General features: G+C 37.9%; 5 protein-coding genes across 7 annotated transcripts; 3 read left to right on the top strand and 2 right to left on the bottom strand.

The window, feature by feature from the left end:
* Nucleotides 1-4,408: 4,408 nt before the first annotated feature.
* Nucleotides 4,409-9,226, top strand: LOC116004608 (protein TIME FOR COFFEE-like). 2 transcript variants are annotated; one of them, XM_031244724.1, is made up of 12 exons: nt 4,409-4,699; nt 4,784-5,110; nt 5,206-5,348; nt 5,448-5,688; nt 5,845-6,145; nt 6,235-6,295; nt 6,458-6,620; nt 6,721-6,787; nt 6,869-6,941; nt 7,080-7,424; nt 7,518-8,479; nt 8,596-9,226. In XM_031244724.1, the coding sequence occupies exons 1-11, from the start codon at nt 4,603-4,605 to the stop codon at nt 8,409-8,411; spliced, it is 2,712 nt and encodes a 903-aa protein (XP_031100584.1). In that variant the 5' UTR covers nt 4,409-4,602; the 3' UTR covers nt 8,412-8,479; nt 8,596-9,226. The 2 variants fall into 2 exon arrangements, with proteins under 2 accessions (XP_031100584.1, XP_031100583.1); XM_031244723.1 differs by having other exon boundaries at nt 4,781-5,110.
* A 565-nt stretch (nt 9,227-9,791) lies between these two features.
* On the top strand, nt 9,792-12,291 carry LOC116004853 (pre-mRNA-splicing factor 18). The gene is made up of 2 exons (XM_031245030.1): nt 9,792-10,734; nt 11,699-12,291. The coding sequence occupies exons 1-2, from the start codon at nt 9,892-9,894 to the stop codon at nt 12,098-12,100; spliced, it is 1,245 nt and encodes a 414-aa protein (XP_031100890.1). The 5' UTR covers nt 9,792-9,891; the 3' UTR covers nt 12,101-12,291.
* Nucleotides 12,292-12,890: 599 nt separating this feature from the next.
* Nucleotides 12,891-20,265, top strand: LOC116004128 (uncharacterized WD repeat-containing protein alr2800). The gene is made up of 6 exons (XM_031244059.1): nt 12,891-13,124; nt 14,250-14,967; nt 15,268-15,552; nt 17,173-17,904; nt 18,775-19,085; nt 19,861-20,265. The coding sequence occupies exons 2-5, from the start codon at nt 14,311-14,313 to the stop codon at nt 19,060-19,062; spliced, it is 1,962 nt and encodes a 653-aa protein (XP_031099919.1). The 5' UTR covers nt 12,891-13,124; nt 14,250-14,310; the 3' UTR covers nt 19,063-19,085; nt 19,861-20,265.
* Nucleotides 18,563-21,396, bottom strand: LOC116004333. 2 transcript variants are annotated; one of them, XM_031244328.1, is made up of 4 exons: nt 21,063-21,396; nt 20,013-20,154; nt 19,777-19,908; nt 18,563-19,020 (listed from the first exon to the last, which is right to left on the bottom strand). In XM_031244328.1, exons 1-3 carry the CDS (start codon nt 21,368-21,370, stop codon nt 19,825-19,827), a joined length of 534 nt encoding a protein of 177 aa, XP_031100188.1. In that variant the 5' UTR covers nt 21,371-21,396; the 3' UTR covers nt 18,563-19,020; nt 19,777-19,824. The 2 variants fall into 2 exon arrangements, with proteins under 2 accessions (XP_031100188.1, XP_031100187.1); XM_031244327.1 differs by lacking the exon at nt 18,563-19,020 and having other exon boundaries at nt 19,608-19,908.
* A 537-nt stretch (nt 21,397-21,933) lies between these two features.
* On the bottom strand, nt 21,934-23,275 carry LOC116004942. The gene has a single exon (XM_031245144.1). The coding sequence runs from the start codon at nt 23,021-23,023 to the stop codon at nt 22,115-22,117; it is 909 nt and encodes a 302-aa protein (XP_031101004.1). The 5' UTR covers nt 23,024-23,275; the 3' UTR covers nt 21,934-22,114.
* Nucleotides 23,276-23,363: the final 88 nt, after the last annotated feature.

Here is a 23,363-nt window from a genome sequence, read left to right as displayed (position 1 = left end):
TTTTTTTTTTTTTTTTGAGAAGAATAAAAATAAGTTTTTATTATTTGTCATTTCAAACTGTACCATATTTTCCGCCGGGTGGGAGAAAAAAGTTTCTATTATTAATGCTTCATAATGTAGTGGCCTGGCAATAGTCTGTTTTCACTTCTTTTTTTTTAATATTAAATATAGGAAAGATTAAATTAAAGTATATATAAATATCAAGGTCTTGATCAATACATTGAAGTTTTCTATGTTAGTCAACAAAAATTCTACTGCGTATTAATTTTAGGTAACGCTCACAACACGAGCATAGCCATAGGACAGGGCTTCCCCACAATAGGTACGCTTTTTGTGATTTTGTCACTATACTTTTTTTTTTAATACTACTAACTCTATTACAATGCAGTATCTGTTCATAACTACTTTCTCAACCTATTGAAGCACAAGAGTCAGTATTGTCACTATACTTATTCTTAGGGCAAAAAGTTTTTATCTTTAAAGTGTTTTACTATAGTGGTCAATGTTGCAAAAATTCTATCCAGGCGCCGGCCGCCCGTTTAGAGTATCACCATAATCGATGGTCTAGGCAACCAACTTAGACGCTAACCGTCTAGACTTCTTAAGCCGCCTAGTCGGTCAATTAGTTTTTATTTTTTTTAAAGGGTTACTTCAATCAAAACGACATCGTTTTGAGTGAAATAACCCTAAAGTGTTTAAACTCTATATATTTTTTCGGTTACTATTTAATATTTTAGTATTAATTATTAAAGTATTAAATAGTTTATAATTATTAGTCTTAACAAATTTAAACAACTTTTTAGAAAATAATAAATAAAATAATAAATACACGGGCGCCTAGGCACTGATCAATCGCCGCCTAGCGATTTTTTCAACCATGATATAGTGATATAATAAAGACTAGTCTAACTATAAATATCAAGGTGGAAAGCAAGGTACAAAGGAGAAAATTAATATTTACTTTATTAAATTTGAACTTGTAATAATTGATAAATTTACATTTATATACCTAACAAAAATATGAAAGGACAACAAAAAAAATATTGAAGACATTTGTCTCTCTATCATCAAAATGTAGGAGAGCATTTCCATGTCAACTTGAAAATATTATTTTAAAAGAAAATATATTGCATGATGATAAATTATTATTATTATTATTATTATTATTATTATTATTATTATTATTTGTTATATTCCTCGCTACTTTACTTTTTAATGAATGAATTAGGTGTTCAACACTTCAACGTATATTATATTCCTTGGAAAAGTAATATGGAATACTTTTCATGTGAATGCTTTCTGAGTTTAAATTATTATTGTTATGGTTTAATTCTCTTTGAGATAAAATTAATAAAATTATCTGTATGTTACATATTAAAATGATAATACAAGTATATCTTTTTGGGTGATTGAATGAAACTTATAGCAACTCCACTTAAAATGTAATACGTAATATCATACAAACCACACAGGATAAGTAAATTGCACTACAAAAATTATGTGCGACAAGATAAATTGAAAAGATATTAACAAAAATCAAACTCATAACCTTCAAGTACTATAATCATACTCCATTATTTTCTAGGCACAAATTAAAATTATAATATTGTAAATATCTACATAGTGATCAAGAGAATATATGCGGTAATTCAAGAAGTAGATAAGTAGAGATAACATGTGTAATGTTGAGACTCTTTAACTTTTACAAAGGCAATTGTTAATATATCGAACTTGACACTTTTTAAAATTATCACTCGAACATAACAGAATATAATTGTTCCTTTATAAATCCATTTTCTTTAATTTTTTATTGACATAGAGTCATAGACCATGTTTGGTAAAATAACTAATCTATCAGTCATTTTTAACTTATGTCATCACTATTAGTTATTTGTTTTTTTTTTTGAAAGAATTAGTTATTTGTTTTCATTAAAAAATCAACATTAGTGTTTGATTAATCAATTTTTTGTAACTCCAAAATATTAAAATTCAAAAAGTTGCTCAAATTAACTTTTTCAATTAACTTTTTGATAAAAGAAATTATACCAAACATTTATCAGTTAAAAGTTAATTTACCAAACACTTTATACAATTAACTAATGTTATCAAATAGTTATACACTCTAACCCAGACAGCTAAAAGGGCCATAGTGTTTTATTTATAATTTTTGTTGATATCTATTTCAAATTGTAAAATAAAAAAAATTAAAAAAAAAAATCAAATACGTTGTTTCTAACCCATTGTCAATAATAATTTGTTATGGTCAACACTTTACCCTTTATTTGGGCCGGCCCGATGTTAACGGGGATTAGTGTGAGTATGACAAATTATACCGTGGGCCATGGTCCACAGAGCATTGTGGATCATGGTCTAAAACGGGGGTTATTATGTCGTGGACCCAGGTCCACCTTGCAAGGAGGACCTAGGTCTACATTCACATACAGTATACTCTATATTCACATACACTATACTCTACATTCACAATTTGTAAACTCCACATTCACACATTACAGGATTATATGTTTAGTAACTATATTACCACTGTTATGCATTCACACATTCAAAACTCTATATTCACAGGTCATATACTCCACATTCACAACTTGAGAACTCCACATTCACACATTACAGGGCTACAAGTTGCCAGAACTTCTTAACTCTATTACAGATTCACACATGCATAACTCTACATTCACGATTTCTATACTTTATATTCACAATTTGAAACCTTCACATTCACACATTTCTGGGCAACTCTACATTCACACAATTATAAGTCTACATTCACGATTTCTATACTCAACATTCACACGTTGAAACCTCTACATTCACACATTTTTTGACAACTCTATATTCAGCAATATGTTTACTAATTTTTTTTTTAAAGACAAAAACGACGTAGTTTTGGACCCAGGTCCACCTTGCAAGATGGACCTGGGTCCACAGCATAATTTGCCCCTAAACGGTACAATTTCTTTTAATAAAAATAAACGGCACTCTTTATGCGCCATTCCACCTAGGTGGTGTACTTGCATAACATATTCAATTCCATTTTATATACACTGTAGTTTCATTTCAACACAATTACAGTTTCATTTTGATCCAACTATAGTTTCATTCGACAATATACATACAATAATCTTATTACAGTGAGACATGTTATTGAATTTTATTTTATACACGCTGTATTTTGATTACAACACCATTAAATTATAATTCTAATTTAACTATAGTTTCATTGGATAATATATACCCAAATATGTTAAATTGTTTTTTAGTTTCATTTTATATACACTTTAGTTTCATTACAACACAACCACAATATCATTTCAATATAACTACAGTTTCATTGGACAATATATACTCAAATATGTGAAATTGTTATTCAGCTTCATTTTATATACAGTGTAGTTTCATTACAACACAACTACAGTATCATTTCGATATAACTACAATTTCATTGGACAATATACACTCAAATATGTGAAATTGTTATTCAATTTCATTTTATATACACTATATTTTCACTACAATACAACTACGGTATCATTTCGATATAATTGCATTGCATTAGATAATATACACTCAATATGCGTTATGTATTATTTAGTTTTATTTTATGGATGTTGCAGTTTCATTTCAACACAACTAAAGTATCATTTCATTTCAACTACAGTTTCATTTGATAATATAAATACAATATGTAAGACCGTTTCATTTCATATATATTGTAGTTTCATTTTGTTATTAACACACAAAAATACGAGATCTATTAAAATTTAACGACAACCATTTATTTAAGTAAAAGAACAGCTAAAGAAACGGTGCTGTTTTTAGACCATGATTTACTGTGTAACGACTGGTATGAGTATAATATGGGTTTAAAGTGTCTCATAAAGTTTCAAAAATAATAATTTGTTCAAAAAGTAATCGTAGTAAAAAAATGCTAATCTATGGTTAGTTATACTTAAAGCCAATTTGAATCTCATAATTTATAAAAAAAAAAATGAAAAAGAAAAAAGAACCCATGACACGTCACACGTGCATCACTTTAAAGTTGTAGGCTCCAATTTGCGTAGTTCAACAAACCTGACAGTAAGTTGGCTTGCAGCGGTGCACGCGCCAACTGAAAGCGTGGAGGACGCGCCAAAAATCCTAGACGTAGAAAAAGAAAAGAAAAGTGAGATTCATAACCGTGCCACGTGTATCATCGAGAAGTTATTCCTTCAGAAAGTGACGTTTCCTGCCATGTAGGCACCGGCCTTGCAGAACCGTCAGATCAAGATTTCATCCGACGGTCAAGATGGTGTTTTAGCTAGCGAGAGAAATCCTTGCCGTCTACGGCGGCCCCGCAGTAGAAAAAGCAAGTTGAAACAGATTAGATTTCGGAGACGTGTACCGAAAAAGATTAGATGTCAGAGACACCGAAACTTGAGAGAGAGAGAGAGAGATAGAGAGAGAGAGAGAGATTTGCAGTGAAGCTTTTTTCTGATTTTACTCAGCCGAGAATCGGAGAAATCGACCGGCGGTGTTGAGTTTCTCGCCGGAATTTGTTGTTTTTTTCTTCTTCTTTCGGTTGATGAAAGAGAGTCGACGGCGGCCATGGAGAGGAATAGAGGTGGTCGGAGAACAAGTGCGGAGAACTTCAACGTAATCTCGAAACGACGACAGAGAATTTCCAGTGTCAGAAATGCACCTGGTTCGACTAGTTGCAATTGTTTAATTTTTTTTTTTTTAAATTGTAATTTTAGGATTGCGATAAAGTTTGCGTTGTTTAAAGCAGGGGAAGATAAGCAAATGGATGAAAGAGTGAGGTTACGAGATCGAGAACAGATATGCAAGAAGGAGGGGGATCGATTGTACGGCAAGCGGAAGAGAACGAGTTGCACCGGAAGCGATGGGAGCTCGGAAAACAACGGAGAAGAGGAAGAGTATGAGGAGGAAGAACGTAAAGTTCATCGAAGTCCGAATCCTCCTCTAAAGCAAACGTTGCCATCATCTTCTATGTCGATTCGTCACCGGAGGACTGTTGCTCCGGCCAGAGTAGCAGCAAAGTCGTCGCCGGCTAATGAGATTGTCGGCTTTCATATCCCAAAAAAGGCTCGCTCAGGTGGGAAATACTGGATTAACCATAGAACACTGATATTCTTTTAATATCACCAATGGCCGTTGGAAATTCATCGTTTTCTTCTCTAACAAATTCAGTGAAAAGGACATATGAGTATTGTAACTCGGGAACGGATCAATTTGGGGATGAGAGAAACCATCGGAGACTTTCGCCCTTGTCGACGAGTCGCTGTGTGGATGGCGGGTTGCCTTCATCTTCAAGCATTTCTTCCAAGGCAAAGGTCGGTAGCTGTCTCTTTATGGTTTATGGCATATAGCTGTCTCAAGTCTCAACATGAATGAATTCGATGAATTACTGATTTTTCCATTTTAATTTTCAGAAACTACTTGGCCCCAAGACTCGGCATCAAATGATACTTCCCAACTCTTCTTCGTTAATTCAAGACGAATTAGAGGTTGCCGAGGCTCTGTTCGATCTGATGAAGCAATCTCGTTCTCCGTCTCAGTCTCAATCTCTGTCGCCGTCGCAGGGCTCTGTGAAACGAAGTGATTACTCGAGTGAAAAGATCTGCTCAAGTAGCTCAATACCCTCCCAGACTTCAGATTTACCTCAAGAAGAAGGTCAGTATGAAAAATCGTTTGTTTGTTTGCAGAATTTACGGCATTTCAGTTACTTTCTTTGTATTTCCAATCACAGTTTCTGATGTGTTTGGCAATGTGATTTTTATCTTAGTAATGTTGTCGTTGTGATTTCTGCCCTTATTGATGTGAACCCAGGCTCTAATAAGAAAGATGCAGTGTCCGAACAAAATGGTTCAATAGCTGAAATGAACGCACATGAGCAGTTGATCTCAATGGAAGCTGAGAGGATAGTGGGTGACTCGCAGGAATCAAAGGACTCGCAGGAATCAAAGGACGACGAAGAAACTAGTAAGAAGGAGAATGATTCAATTGATCTAACCAAGGAATTACTGACTGGAGGAAGGGCTGAGACAGAGGAATTGGTGTCTGCAAAAGTGGAGGAATCTCAATCATGTGCTAAACTAGGTGTTGATAATCTTTCAGATTCGGCAAAAGTGTGAGCATCTTGGAATTTTCTTTTGCTGTGTCCTTACTTTTCTTTGGTGCCATCTTTTTAGATATGTAATTCTTATCTTTTTGTTTCAGTGATACAACTTTCATGGTAGTTGACACAAACCAAAAAACCAAGTCTGAGATTGTTCTAATGGTAGGTAGTGACCAGCAAAAGTGGTTCTGTATTTTGGTAATTGTTGTTTCAAGTTTATATTGTTGCCCCGGTAGGGGAGGTGTAGGAGCTACTGCTTAATCTTTGAAGAATAGCACTTTTTTCATTTCAGTTTAACTGAGATCTCATCTTGTTCTGGTACAGGAAGCTGTAGTTATGCAAGAGGATGAACAGAAGGTGGTTGGAACTGAAAGGGGGAAGCAGAAACTTGGCAAAATATTTCTGAAGGAGGAATTATGTAAAGAGCACGAAGTACAAAAGGAGCAAAATCAATGTCGAAATGCTATTCATAAGGAGAACAAAATTGGTAATTTAGCAGTTCATGTCGTTCTCTGAGTAGAATAGTATTGTTTCTCCCTCCATTATGAAGTCAAGCAAATGGTTTGAAATTTTTGTTATATGCACAGATCAACCTAGCTTATTCGCGTTGCCAGTTGCTATGGTGGGCAGGCCTGGTGTATTTCCTTACCCAGGGTATGAGCTCCTTACTCAAGAATCCTCATTTTCCCTTAACTGATATTGGCCCATTCCATAGCGGTGTCATTTTGTCTGCAGATACACGCCTGCTTTGCAGACAGTTTTGCCAATTGATCCTTCTAGATCTACCAGGTCTTCAAATGCAGTGAAGGTTATCTCTTGTTTCAATCTCACTTCTCATCTATTCAGTCTGTCTCATATTGTTGTTGTCTTTTTCTAGTCAAATCTTAGTTTCTTGAGTTGACAATATATATGGACATGTGACTGAACAATATGTAAAAATATGCAGTCTCCCCCATTTCTACTCTCACCAACTCGGCCAAAGAAATGTGTAACCCATCAATATATTGCTTTGAATATTAAACATCACCAGCACCTTGTTAAGAACTCTAAGTGGTGTGCACCAGCCGGTCCTGATAAAAGTGGGGCAAAGCTGCAAAATCATAGTCCCATGCCACCATCATCACATCCCTTGCTACTAGGAGACGCTTGTCGAGGGCAGAGGTTGAACACTATACCAATTCTTGGAGGAAAAGATCAAACCTCAGGAATTACCAACATTGGGGATTCATCAAAGGATAAACAACTTATGCTTCAACATCCTCTACTGCTACTCTCTGGTAGTAATTCACTGGTATGTCAATATTGGATTCTCTAGGTAATTTTGTTAAATGGGTTTCAAAATATAAAAATTGAAGTATTTATCTGCTGTATTTATTCTGAACAGCATGGCCCAGACTTGATGTTCCCTCTTGGACAGCATCGAACAATGGTAGGGTCATCTGTTAATCAGTCAGGACCTCCCAAACCAGCTAAAGCAATGGGAAAAACTTCGTTACAGTGTAACTCGGCTGTGAGAGGGGAAACTGCATTTAACTCTTCGTCAATGCCAGTTGATGCTACAACAATAAGCTTTAAAGGTATAAATTTACATGCAAATAAAGCTCCTCCTCAGATGATGGCAATGGTACAAAACAACGGCTATCCATTTTCTATGATATCGAATAATGTTGAAATGCTTTCACCATTTCTGGCCCCCGCTATCCCAAATATTCCTGGTCCTGGCTATTCACCAACTTTCCAGACTTTCAAAGCTCATCAACAACCAGTTTCCCACAATGCTAGCACATCGACTGGTTCATTATCTCATAAACAGCCACCCAGTCATCAACAAAAAGACCCTCACTCCAGCAGAAATAGTTATCTTATGTCAGCTACCACACACTCACAGCAACCACCATCCCATCCTCCTAAAAAGATGGGGGCAGATATAAGTACCCAAACTAGTGCACTGATATCTAAGCACACATTTCACAGACAAAAACCTTATAATGGTCAGCATTTGTCAAACCCTGTCCAACCAATAAATTTTGCTTTGATGCCTCCTGGGATATTGGGTACTGGTGGCAAAATCATATCTCAGCAGCAGCAGCAGCAGCAGGGTCTTAAAGTCGGTGAAGAGTTCATCCCTCAAACATTTGCTGGGTCAGTTGGTTCAACAACCTCTGCTTCTCCCGCACTTAACTTATCTTCTGTTGCACAGAACCCTTCAATCCTCCATGCTCTCCCTGATGTGTCCCAGCTATCAGTTTTCATCTGCCATCCAAATGGCACTGCTTAACAACTTTCAAAATTCTGGAGGAAAGAATGTGGCCACTCTGACCCCAACATCAGCAATAGTAAAAAAAGGTATCTTGAGCACCCCCCTACTTTCTAAATCAATATCTGCACTGTAACAGGACCTATTGCTTTTTATAGTTAAGCCAAGCCCTTAGTGTTGTGTTTATTCCAATGCCTTTTTGCAGGAACCCAATCTCCGTCCCATTATGCTATGATGCCCGGGCAGAAAGTGCCACAGTTTAAGCTACCTACCAGGTGCAGCTCAAGTTAATGTCGAAACCTCATTTCCTCTCGGAAAGGACCTTCCTCCAACACCTCCAGTAGCCAACAAAGACATACATACCAACAGATGGAGACACTTGCGGAGATGGACCAGCTCAGAGATCCACCTATGCTATGCTATGCTATGCTTGTGGCAGTAATGCATTGAAAACTCTGTTCTTCAAGCTTAGCTTGGCTTAGCTTCCCCCTCCCTCCATTGTTGTCCAAAACTTTCTTCTGGAAGGTTACCCGGGTGGGTTCTACTGCAAGGAATGGAATGGTAAATGAAGCAGGCAGCTTGGATAGTGACAAAGGATAGGATAGGATTGGGGGGAGGTGAGAGGCCATTGCCATTGGCGCAAGTAGTGTCTGTCTCAGTATTAAAATCTATGGAGGAGGCAATGGGATGTGTGTATATCTATACATAATATTTGTTACTCCATCCTCTGTTGTATATCATAGTAGTACAAGTCCCTTCCTGTTTCTTCCCTTTTTGTGCAACCTCAACTCAATATTCAACTGACAATTTTAAAATACACTCCACTATTCAACCAACCAAATTACAACTTACAAGTTGTGTTAGATTTTATAGCAGTCTAACAATCCAGGGACTTGTGATATAATAATCTATACAAAGTAATGCAATCTCTCTCCACTCTAAAACCCAACTTAATAATGTAATTTACACATATTACAATCTGTTGGGGATACTAAGTACTATTAACGAGTAAGAATACCAAGTACTAACTGTTTCAGTGAGGTGATCTAGATTAACGGGTAAGAAACGGAGAAAATAAAACATAATTTGTATCAGCTTGGTTTTAAACAACTATAGTACACAATAACATATAATAATCCTAACTAAACATAACAATGATATACTTTATCAAATTTCTAATTTCAATAGAAAAATTCAATTGCCATTTAAGTTTTTTTTTTTTTAATAGGTTGGTGTATAACTAATTAGTATTGTACAAATTGAGAGTTGGCCAGTTGGGTGATAAATATAGAATACCAACAAACCTGTGGACTAAAACGAAATTTCTAATCTAAAATTTTAATCGGGCATTTGGGTGGGCAAGATTTTTAACCCGCCTACCCGCTCAAAGTCATTCATATCGAATCCTTCATCCACTACAGCATCTTCTCTGATCTTTTGTCTGAGTTTCGATTGAAGTTTGGGCTTTTCGTCGGCACCGGAGAGGAGAGAAACCCTAATCATGGATATTCTCAAACAGGAGCTGGAAAAGAGGCGGAACAGCCTAAGAGAAGACGTCGGAGGTAAGCGGGTCTTCAAACGCTCCGAGATCGAGCAGAAACGCCTTCAGCGGCTTCACGAGGAGGAGAAACGCGAAGCCGAAGCCAAAGCTCTCCGTAAGAAGCAATCGGAGCAGCAAAACAACTCCGGCGCCGACTCCTCTTCCAATCCTAACTCCAACTCCGATAATCTCAGCAAATCCAACGCCGAATTCAACGCCTCGTCTTCCAAACCCCAAACCCTAACGGACGAACAGAAGATCGACTCGCTCAATCTTTCGAGGCAGGAAGTTATTCGCCGACTCCGCTTCCTTAAACAGCCTGTCACTCTGTTCGGCGAAGACGATGAGGCGAGGCTTGATAGATTGAAGTATGTGTTGAAAGCGGGGCTTTTTGAAGTCGACGACAGCGATATGACGGAGGGGCAAACGAATGATTTCCTGCGTGATATTGTGGAGTTGAAGAAACGACAGAAGTCGGGGATTTTGAGTGAAAGGAAGCGGAAGGCCACGGAGGATGCTGAGGATAAAGAGGGAGGAGGCGGTGATGATGATTTGAGTGGAGACGGGGGCTCGTCAGGAGTGGATTACGATAAGGATTTGAAGAGGATGAAGACGAATTTCGAGGAGCTTTGTGATGAGGATAAGATTCTGGTATTCTTTAAGAGGTTACTGAATGAGTGGAACCAAGAGCTTGATGAGATGACCGAGACCGAAAAGAGGACGGCCAAGGGGAAATCTATGGTTGCCACATTCAAGCAGTGTGCAAGGTACTTGAATCCTCTATTCAAGTTCTGCAGGAAGAAGGTTAGTATACTATTTTCTTGTATACTTGCTTAGCATGCCTCTTTTGCTTCTTTTATGATTTTGTACATCAATTTTAAGCATGCATGACCATAAAAGTTTAGAGCTTTTGTATGATTCTGTAGACACATGACTAGAAATGATTATACTTTTCTGTTGGTGGTGTAATGTTGTAAAATTAACAGAGGCATTTGTTTGTTGAAATGAAGATTTCATGTGTATTATCAAGTATTTAATGTGAATTAGGGAGATTTGTTATGATAGTGTTGTGTAGGGCTGCATATTCCTCTAAGTAGGCACTACATTTTTTTTGAATAAGTCTTCTTTAAGATCATCTCATAGAAGTGTAATTTTTTTTTTTTAATGTAATACTTTTTATAGGTTCATCTGTCTGGCACAAGACCTACTCAATCTTTTTAGATTTCTTTATGTTCTATGTAAGCTATGGGTGGGAGTGGAATTCTGTTCAATTGTTGCTTTCAATCTTGACCAAGAATCAAAGCATTGCCTTGCCATAATTTGTATATTTGTTAAAGGGCTATAATCTTTTAAATGGTAGCCAAAAATGTAATTCAGCTAGTAAAGTTGTTTATTTTTCTTTTTTGGGTGATATTGGTGTCTTTTACTCTGTATTAAGGAAGAAATTATTGTAGTGATATAGCCTCGACTGTCCTCGTATGTTGCACCTGATCTTTATGCTCTCACTTTTTCGCTTAACTGTCCTCACCTTCAAAGCTTTTATGATTGACCTGCATTTTCCTTCGTCGTGTTACATATTCTGCTTCACGAACAGATGAATGGCTTTCACTTTTCATTCATCGTTCATCTTTGTAGTTCTTGTTGAAGTTATGGGGATTGAGCTCAAAGTTATGCTGTTAGACTACAACTTTCTTGCAAAGTGATACAGAGAATTATTGCTCTACTGGACAATGTTGCTTATGTTGATCTTGCTATCTGTGTTGTATAGGTACTGCCTGATGATATTCGACAAGCATTACTTTTGATGGTTCAGTGCTGCATAGAGCGAGATTATCTAGCCGCCATGGATCACTACATCAAACTCGCCATCGGTAATGCCCCTTGGCCTATTGGTGTTACTATGGTTGGTATCCACGAACGTTCAGCTCGCGAGAAGATCTACACCAACAGCGTTGCACACATCATGAATGACGAGACAACTCGAAAGTATTTGCAGTCTGTCAAACGACTGATGACATTCTGTCAACGCCGCTACCCCACTGCCCCATCGAAGGCCGTGGAATTCAACAGCCTCGCCAATGGCAGCGATTTGCAGTCACTTCTTGCGGAAGAAAAGTCTTCGGGGGGATCTCATTCCTCGGAGGAAAAGCTTCGCATAATGCCTGCCTAAATGATAAACATCTTCTCTGCAACTTAGCAGTCATTTTGTTGTATACTACTAATCAACTACTAAACATTCTGCTTTATCTGTAATTAACGTTGGTTTAAGTGTACTTTTGGTGATTGTCTCCTCCGATGAAATCCTGAATTGTTCTCTCTTTTACTAAAATTAAATGACCAGAATCCTACGTTGTCTTTACACATTTATGATTCTCTGTTGACAGACACTCATTGATGCTGTTTGGTTAACATTCACATGACTTGCTTCGGGTGACACTAAGTAAAAGTGCGAATTTTTGTTTGTTTGCTTAAATACAATTTTCTTTTTTACAAGGAAAAATGATCAAATAAGCCTTTAAACTTTGTCTAAAGTCGGATAAATGACTTGCTGACTTGCTATTACAAACAACGAGTCAGTTGCCTTTTACGGCGAAAAGTGACCAACTGATCACCTTTTCTCATTTCCCAATGCCTAAGCGACCAACTGATCATCGCTGTTGCCGGCCGATAGATTGTCGTCGGAGATGGATAAAATTAATACTGAAACTACTCTAATGATTTGTCGGAGATGGATAAAATTAATACTGAAACTCTAATTATTTGTCGGTGAAACTCTAATGATTTGTATTAACAGGCAGTTTGTAATTACATTTTTTAAAAATTTAGAAGATTAATTAATTTTTTTTTGATAATATTAATTAACTTTGTATAATTACATTTTTTAAAAATTTAGAAGATTAATTGACTTTTTATAGATGCTTATTTTACCTTTTTCTCCTTCTGGAAAAACCATTTTCCAATTTTACAAGACAAAGCCCTACCCTGATTCCCTAATCCCTTCTCGCCTTCTCCAATCTCCAAACACCAATCCTCACGCCCTCGCTCAGTCGCTCCTCAGTCCTCACATCCTCACATCCTCACATCCTCAAACGGTCAGACCTCACTTCAGCGACTCAGCGGCGACCGTACGGGACTCAGGCACTCAGCTGTTGCAACTCACCTCAGCACCTCAGCGGACCTCACCTCAGCTCAAGGTAAACTTTTTACATATTAAAATTAAATTTGTGTTTGAAAATTTTAAATTTTCTTTAATTTTTCATCATTATTTCATGTAAATTTTGGAGAAAGAACCAAAGGAGTTACTGTATTTCTATCATTGTGTTTGAGAAAATTAATTATGGACTATGCAAATGTTGGAAATTATGGAGTGTGTAATTATGAGCAAATTGTATGTTTTAAGTGTTTAACCAGTACAATTGTATAAACAATTTTGAGCCTGGACAGTGGAAACCAGTGATATTTGTATGTTTAAGTGTTTAACCAGAGCTCTGGTTTAACGGAAAGATATGCTGTCTGGTGGCAAATATATAAATACATACTTATAGTTGGGCAATTGCTGTCTTAAGGTGTTCTATCAGGGGAAGACTGGATTTCCTTATCCATAAAAGTAAAAACAGGAAATGAGAATGCTTGTTTTACAAACTAATGATGGTTAAAATTTCTTCTACATCATTTTGCCTTCTTTACTACAACTACTGGAATCCTGTATCATAGTTCAGAGATCTGCCTTTTGTCCACCCAATTTCAGCTAATTTTGAGAGTCTGGGTTTAATTTTAGCCTTGTGGAAAATGGACAGGTTTTTGGCTCCATAATTTTATGTAATCAAGGCTAGTTGTAGCATTACTAACTTTAGTGCATTGCTTTTCTGTGCAATATTATTATTCACAGACCCTACTTACTTCCAATGTGAAACAAGTCTTGTTTATCCAACATTCCAACATCAATCTGTAGTCTGTACAAGTAAATTTATATTGGATAATTTGATATACTTGTGAAAGTGAATTTATGTATATTGATATATTTGTGATATTATTTTATTTGTTTGTTTGTATAGATGGTTAAAAATCATGTATGTGTAACTGTTATAAATGTTGTTATATTCTAAACTAAGCAATTAAAATGTTTAATTATACAACTTTGCTCATTTTCCGAAAATTGAACCAAACACACCAAAACAGTTTTCTTTAATGCAACCAAATACTGGAAATGAAAAATGTTTTCTGAAAAATGACTCATTTTTCAGCAAATATTTTCCAGAAATCATTATCCTGATTTCCGAACACACCCTAACTGTGATGTAACAAAAATTTAATTGCAGGGAGGTTTTATTTCCTGACTATATAAAGCCATAAAACGACGGTGGTGAGACAGTGAATGCAATGGCAAGCAGCAATAGCAACCAGGAGAAGCCACCATACCGTCCATATCGACAGAAGAAAGTTCTTACGGCGCACACCCGAGCCGTCTCCTGTGTGAAGTTCTCCAACAATGGCAAACTCTTCGCCTCTGCCTCCTTGGACAAAACGTTGATCGTCTGGTCAACCGAAACCCTAAGTAAGGTCTCCCAACTCGACGGCCACTCCGAAGGAGTCTCCGACCTGGCCTGGTCATCTGATTCCACCTACGTCTGTTCTGCCTCCGATGACCGCACCCTCCGCATCTGGGTTGCGCGTGACGGCGAGTGCGTCAAGACCCTCCGTGGGCACACCAACTTTGTCTTCTGCGTTAATTTTAACTCCCAGTCCAACCTCATCGTCTCCGGCTCCTTCGATGAGACTATTCGCGTCTGGGATGTGAAGACCGGCAAGTCCATGCACGTGATCCGGGCCCACTCCATGCCCGTCACCTCTGTCCAATTCAACAGGGATGGATCTCTCATTGTTTCCACCAGCCACGATGGCTCTTGTAAGATATGGGACGCCGCCTCTGGTGCCTGCTTGAAAACCCTTATCGATGATAAGGTCCCAGCCGTTTCGTTCGCCAAATTCTCCCCCAATGGCAAATACATACTCGTCGCCACTCTCGATAACACTCTTGTAAGTTATATCACTTTTTATATGAATCTAGCTTACAAAATAACACCAGCTGACCGGCTCAAACTAAGAATACCAATTGCGACCCTAGCTAGGGTTATCCACATCACTTTGATTATACTTGTAATGAAATCATTGAACAATCAGTTCAGTTGTGAGCTCAGGAGTGATTTTTCATCTTTATCTTTACATATATCTGCTAAAACTATGCATTCTGATACCTTGGCCTTTCCCTAGTTGATAATCTAATCTCATGAATGAATTTTAATATGAAAGTGTCTTGTTTGTGTTTTCTTGTTAAAGAGACTCTGGAACTACATTGATGGCAAAATATTGAAGGTATATGCCGGCCATAAGAACAGTGTGTATTGCATTGCAGCAACATTTTCGGTTACAAATGGGAAGTATATCGTCTGTGGCTCTGAAGATCATTGCGTGTGGATATGGGATCTGCAAGGAAAGAATCCTCTCCAGCAGCTAGAGGGGCACACTGATACTGTCATCTCTGTCAGCTGTCACCCTGAGGAGAACATGATTGTCTCTGCAGGACTGCATAATGATAGAGCCGTGAGGGTGTGGGTTCAAGATTAAACAATGTTCTGCAACTCTTCCTGGTTAGTTACTTCTAGTCTAGTTAATTAAGGCACAGACTTTTACTGCAGCTCAACTTTTCAATGCATAATACTCTTCGAATTGTGCTCCCGTGCTTGAAGCACTGAATGCTAGGGAAATATTGCAGTTACCAATATCTCGAAAATACTTCCAATAACTTTCTGGTTTCATAGCATGTTTCTATTCTATAAGTAGTCACACTCACTCTGTTACTGGTTTCTATAGTTGAATCTCTGATGTGGCCTTCTAAAGCATATATGAAGGTTGGGCAGTAAAAGCACAAAATCAACATGGTTTTTTGTACTAAGTGCCAATCTTGCTAAGATATCAGTTGTGCATATAATATAATATTCTAGTTTGGATAGACAGTGCTTTAATAACATGGCTTTAAATTGTGTCATGAACTCACTTGGACATTTGCATGCACCCCCAAGGCTAACCTTGTGTGCATCTATGTTTTGCACATAGTCCACTCAGGTGATAAGAAATTATCTACTATTTTGCAGATATTTCCTCTGGGAAAGTACCATAACGAAGAAATGTCATGATAATCTCTGGCTAAAGAACGATCTCCACTACAATAAATCCAGATTGGACTGTCGAAATGGCAGTCCTTGAATCTGACAAGCTCTCTCAGAATTATGATATCTGTAGTGTTGATAAACGGCCGGTTCTTGGCCATCTGTTAAAGTTTAATTTTCCGTTGATTTGTAGGAATCTTCAGAACTTTGTACAGGCAATGCTTGAATGCAAGACAATCTTACACTAGATTTACTCAAAAAATTTCATTTGTTAGATCATGAAATGTAATAGAGAAGGGTGTATTGTGTCTACCTTAGGGTAGGAGTACAGGAAGATGTACCACCATGCAGATATTAGTCAATATTACTAATATGTCCATGCGGCTTGCAATTGTTAGTGTTTTAAACCTAATACAATTCCTTTTTCTTTAAAGTATTATTGATTCTGTTATAATTCAGTATCTATTCATGACTACTTTATTAACTTACTGAAAGCATTACAATACAAGGTCTTAGCTATTTCTATTTTGTATTTTGTTTCTAATTTGTATTTTGTTTCTAATGAGCATTCCTATTTTGTATTTTGTTTCTAATGAGCAAGGTAACAATTAATGATTAATCTCACGAAATACATCTAGCTGTGTATAATAGGGTTGAGATTTGACTGACTCCGTCGAATATATCATAGGATGTGAATATTAGTGCAGACGATTCAAAATTCAATGGAACTAATCTATCATGTAAAATGCAACTAATCTATCATGTAGAATGCTAGTAAAAGGATTGAGCCTTATCAAGTCCATCAAATATATCACAGCTTAGAAGAGTATAGTTCGACAGTTTGTTAAATGATGTATGATCGAAACTTGACTAAATTATCATCGAGATACAAATAATAGTATAAATTACTCATCCCAACAAATACAATACTAGCATAGTATAATTGGGCAACATAAACTCATTTGAACTAATTTCTCTTGTGAAAATGTGAAATGTTACGTAGTAAATTAGGTTTATGAGAATTGCTTGCTAAGTATGATTAAAACTGGACTAATATATTTCCTGAAATATTGTACAAAATAAATTTTACTCTAAAGTATATTCTCGAATAGCGACTGTTAGTTTTTATCGGACAGAGAATGCTATGGCAAGCGGCGGCAATAGCAACCAGGAGGAGCCACCACCGTACCGTCCATATCGGCAGAAAAAAGTGCTTAAGTCGCATACACGCGCCGTCTCCTGTGTGAAATTCTCCAACAATGGCGACCACTTCGCCTCCGCCTCCTTGGACAAAACGCTGATCGTCTGGTCAACCGAAACCCTAAGCAAGGTCTCCCAACTCGACGGCCACTCGGACGGAGTCTCCGACCTGGCCTGGTCATCCGATTCCACCTACATCTGCTCCGCCTCTGATGACCGCACCCTCCGCATTTGGGTTGCGCGCAACGGCGATTGCGTCAAAACGCTCCGCGGCCACACAAACTTCGTCTTCTGCGTCAATTTTAACCCTCAGTCCAACCTCATCGTCTCCGGCTCCTTCGACGAGACTGTTCGCGTCTGGGATGTGCAGACCGGCAAGTCCGTGCACGTGATCCGGGCCCACTCCATGCCTGTCACCTCCGTCACTTTCAACCGGGACGGATCTCTCATTGTTTCCACCAGCCACGACGGCTCTTGTAAGATATGGGACGCCGCCTCTGGCGCCTGCTTGAAAACCCTAATTGATGATAAGGTCCCGGCCGTTTCATTCGCCAAATTCTCCCCCAATGGCAAATACGTACTCGTCGCCACTCTCGATAACACTCTTGTAAGTTATATCACTTTTTATACATTTTGATCGAATTAAACTTCTTTTCGGTAGCTAATTACTCAGGAAAAGCTTCATTGATCACCATTTTTCACTTTTTGAGTGATGAGGAAACCCTATGTCACTATCCAACTCTACTGGCAAAATCCTGCCTTTGTGATCCTTCTCAATGCACTAATTCTGCCTTCTAATCCTAACTGACAAAAGTTCTCTGTGACTCGTAACTAGTCTAGTTTCACCGATTGACCGGCTCAAACTAAGAATATCAATTGTGACCAACTTGGCTAGGGTTATCCACATCTCTTTGATTATACTTGTAATGAAATCATTGAACTATCACAGGCCGTTTGGTTGGAAAAAAGGAAAAGAATTGTAATTTCGTGACAAAAAAATAAGGTGTGAATAAAATAGGAATTCGAATTACATTGTTGGGTAGGGATGAATAGAATTATTATGAATGAGAAGGGAAGAAATGATATAAAGATTAAAATGATCTTGTAGTGTAATAATAATAATAATAATAATAATTGAGGACAAATATGTCAATTTCCCATTTTTCTTCTTTCCTTCTTCCATTGAATTATAATTCATGAGTAGGGGTATGAATTCCAATTCAATGGATGGAGGGAATTGTAATTCCCTCCAACCAGACAAGGGCTTCAACGAATTTCAATTCAATTGCAATGAAATTACATTCAACCAAACAGCCTGTCAGTTCAGTTGTGATCTCAGGAGTGAATTTCATCTTTATCTTTACATTTATCTGTTAAAATTATGCATTCTGATACCTTGGCCTTTCCCTAGTTGATAATCTAATCTCATGAATGAATTGTAATATGAAAGTGTCTTGTTTGTGTTTCCTTGTTAAAGAGACTCAGGAACTACATTGATGACAAAATATTGAAGGTATATGCCGGCCATAAGAACAGTGTGTATTGCATTGCAGCAACATTTTCGGTTTCAAATGGGAAGCATATCGTCTGTGGCTCTGAAGATCATTGCGTGTGGATATGGGATCTGCAAGGAAAGAATCCTCTCCAGCAGCTAGAGGGGCACACTGATACCGTCATCTCTGTCAGTTGTCACCATAAACAGAACATGATTGTCTCTGCAGGGCTGCATAATGATAGAACTGTGAGGGTGTGGGTTCAAGATTAAACAATGTTCTGCAACTCTTCCTGGTTAGTTACTTCTAGTCTACTTAATTAAGGCACAGATTTTTGCTGCAGCTCAAAATTTCGATGCATAATACTCTCCGAATTATATTCTGTGCTTGAAGGAATACATAGTTTATTCTTGGTCGTTTTTCCCTCCATGCACTGAATGCAAGGGAAATACTGCAGTTACCAATATTTGAACTAATTTAGCCATTGTTAATCCTTCCAATAACTTTCTTGTTTCATAGCATGTTTCTATTCTCTAAGTAGTGGCATCATCTCTGTTACTGGTTTCCATAGTTGAATCTTGATGCAGCCTTTTAAATAGTGTTGTGAAACTTGGCCTAGGCGGCCAGGGTACGAGGCAAAACTGCTGTTAGGTGGAGTAGGCAGCCGGCCGAGTCGGCTGGGAACTTTTTAATTTTTGGTTTTTCTGCTCAAAACGACGTAGTTCTGAGCAGGGGAAAAAAAATTCCCAACTTTTATTAAAATCAACCCTAGCCCCAATTCTAAAATCTGACAAAGCTCTCTCAGAATTACGATATCTGTAGTGTTGATAAACTGTCTGTTTTTAGCCATCTGTTAGAGTTTAATTTCCCATCGATTAGTAGGATTGTTCAGAACTTTGTACAGCAAATGTTGAAAGAAAAAAAGTTATACTCTGTCATGATATGTGATATGTCATCTCTCCACTTTCCTATTGATTAGTACTTACAGAACTTGATGACATTCTTTTTTCTCTTCTGCTGCAACAACTGGGAGGTCACTGATTCTTCTCTTCTCCATATGTATCTTCAAGGCCATTTGTTACTCTCTCTCGTCGCTCGGCGATCATCTCTGCATAAGCCTGGAGGAGACAAACGTGAAGACGGTATCACACAAGATTTAATCAACACTCTTTTCGTTTGTTAGGTCATAAAAATGTAAAAGAGAAGGGTATATTGTGTGTACCTTAGGGTAGGAGTAGAGGAAGATGTACCACCATGCAGATATTAAAGCCACAACCACTGCAGTGAGAGCAAGAGAGTGCAAAATCAGCCAGCTTGCTGCAATTGCTACTATACCAGTCAATGCTATTGTCCATGGCTGGCACCTATATATAATAACAAAAACAATACATTCTTCACATTCATTATATTACTAATATGTCCATGCAGCTTGCAATTGCTATTGTTTTAATGAGCAAGTTAAAAAAGTTAACGTTGAACAATACTCTTGGAATAGTTGCTCGGATCAATTGTTATACCATGGCCTAGGGTTCATATTGCATTATGAACTCTGATACAAAAATTTTGTATCTTTAGTTAACACATTATGTACCTACTGCTAACCGTTTCTGTACATGTAAACAAATAACTTAATAATTTTTTACACATAATATGATAACTACAGGTACAGAAATTGTCAATTGTTGCATGTACAAAATGTGTCAACTACAAATACAGAATTTGAATGTTATTTTTGAACCAGGGTCTACAATTCAAGGTAGACCCTGGTCCATGGTATAATTTGCCTGCTCGGATAGGGTCAATCAAGACTTAATTGGATTAATCTATCTCACAAAATGCAAATAACAATGTATAATGCGTCCGACCCTTGATTGAGCGGCTGTAGACCTTGGTCCATGGTATAATTTGTCTGCTCGGATAGGGTCAATCAACACTGAATTGGATTAATCTATCTCACAAAATGCAGATAACAATGTATAATGGGTCCGAACCTTGATTGACTCTGATCGAGGCTCAACTGAATTAAATATATATCCTAAGATGTGAATATTAGTGTAGGTCCATCAAAACTCAATTAAACCAATCTACCATATGGAATGCTAGTAAATTGGGCAACTGAAACTCAATTAAACCAATCCACCAGTGGAATGCTACTAAATTAGGCTTAGGAGAGTTGCCCACTAAATGAAGCATGACTGAACCAGTGAACATCAACTATCTTTCCCCAAAAAAAATTGACGTGAAAGATAAGTGGAGTGTAAAAAATTGGTACCATGAGGGCTTGGTGTCCCAAACAGAGTCATATTCTAGGGAGAGATTGTTGAGATAGGCATCCATGTCCTTGACGGCGCCGTTTTCGTCGAAGAATGCGACCTCTCTTAGGTCATTTTGCTTGCTTCTGCAACTCCAACTGGCAATTGGTTTGCTGCGGGAGTGGTTCGTAATTAAGGCAAGTGTTGGGGCGAAAGCAGAAATACTGGAGAATTGGTGCCCCTGAAAGCAAAGATTCGGCGGCGGCGATGGATGGAATGGCGGGAGAGGGAAGAAGGAAAGGCTGTGAGATACTCCGACTGCCGTCATCTTTGTTTTGTTGCAGAGCCCTAACTTTCTGGACTACTTTTGAAGCACCCTTGCAATTGCTTTCACCCTTGCAATTACTTCTATGCCCTCCATTTTTTTTTTTTCAAATAACGAGTAAAATTTACAGTTATTATTGTGCGGTAAAATGTATTATTTGTATGAGATCATTTCACGGATTTTAATCTGTGAGATTGATTGATCTTTGTTTAATTGGTCAAAATTTTTAATTAATGAGTATGATCTTTGACATTATTAATCAAAAATTCAATTTGTCTAACGAATTGAGACATGCAGAAAATATGTATATTGAATTTCTTTGGAGCCATCGGTGTCCTTAAGATGGGGAAGGAAGTGATGTGAAATATCCTATTATTAGTTTTAAAATGTTTAAATAATATTTACCTTGTAAATAATCAATTAATCAACACCGACAAATAAATATTTTTTAAAAAAATAGTTTAATTATAATATCTATACTATACAATTGAAATCTATGTGACCAATTAATCAACATCGATAATCAAATAATATACAAAATATTAAGTACAAATAATATCTTCCTCTTTTGCAATACCATCACCGACTCTAATACAGAATAATAATATACAAAATGATTAAGTACAAATAATATTCTCCACTTTTGCAATACCATCACCAACTCTAATACAGAGTACTATTTAATTTTTAACTTTTTACCGTGAAGACTAACGAGATATAACTAAAAAATTTCACCATACAAATATTTTAATCTTTACAAACATACAATAACAAAGAAAAGCCCTGTGGTTTACTAGGTTGAGAATGTTGAAGGTCTGAGCAGTTGAACGCAAGTTGGCTGTTCCAAAGTTTGTCGGAAGAGGAACAGCTACTTGTCTGGAACAAGAAAACACCATTTGCTGCAGTAGTGTTACCAAACAGCCAATCATGGACATCCCACAAAACTTGGACCAGATTTCCATCCACCAAGATGGTGTGATTGCCTCTGAACTTCCACCGGAGTTGCCTCACCTGCATCACGGGCTGGCCGTCGACGCGGATCACGAGGCACGGGTCGCTGGTCCCGTGACCGCTGTCGCATTCTATCGAGATATCGTGCAGCACCCCCTTGTCGGATAACTGCGCCTTTGCGGCGTACAGTTTTTTCCCGGAAATGTGCTCTCGCTTGGCGAGGAAAGTCGTGGTGCAGGCGGCCGGGATTGTGACTGATGCGTCGATCTTCTTGTAGGCGAGCTTCTGCAGATCCCCGATGAGGAGGATGAGTTCTTGGTTTAGCGTGATGGCGAGGTAGAACCCCTCCAATGGCTCGGGGCTAGAACCGAACTTCGCGTTGGAGAAATCCCAGTAGACCTCAACCACGCTTGAACCTGAACCCAGTTCCGCATTCTTGGACCCTTTTCTCTTCGAGAACAGCCACGGCTTGATGTCCACCTTGCACAGGGATTCGCCCGTTGGATTTTCAACCCCGACGAGCAAACCTTGACCCATCAGATTCTTCGTCCATGTAACCGTGATGAAGCGTGAAACACCTCGGAGTTCACAGAGATACACACACGTTACGAGATTCTGAGCAGCTCTGCCACTACTACTACCTGATGACGAAGCATCTGCAACCTGAACACCGCTTTCACCAAAACAAGAAGGGAAGTCCCTCATTGATCAACTCTGATCAAAATTCCGATGAAGATAACGAATGAGATGAAGATGAATAAGAACACGAGAAGAAAAGAATAAAAAGAGAAAAGTAAACAATCTTTGACAGATAAAAGTATCAAGGAAGCATGAAGCTAGTCAGTTTAAATCAAATTTCAAGCACATGAAAAACGGAAGAGGATAAGCACGTATAGCTACTTCAGAGCAAGACAAAGTGTCTTCAGTCAATAAAACAGCAATTATGCATTTACTCCAACTGCCCATTATTCAACGTTTCACACCTCTTCCATCCTTTCACTCTCATATTTTAACCCCCCCCCCCCCCCCCCCCCCCCCCCCCCCC

Source organism: Ipomoea triloba, chromosome 14, assembly GCF_003576645.1.
Source record: "Ipomoea triloba cultivar NCNSP0323 chromosome 14, ASM357664v1".
Classification (NCBI taxonomy): Eukaryota; Viridiplantae; Streptophyta; class Magnoliopsida; order Solanales; family Convolvulaceae; genus Ipomoea; species Ipomoea triloba.
This window is presented reverse-complemented; position numbering and strand designations above follow the sequence as displayed.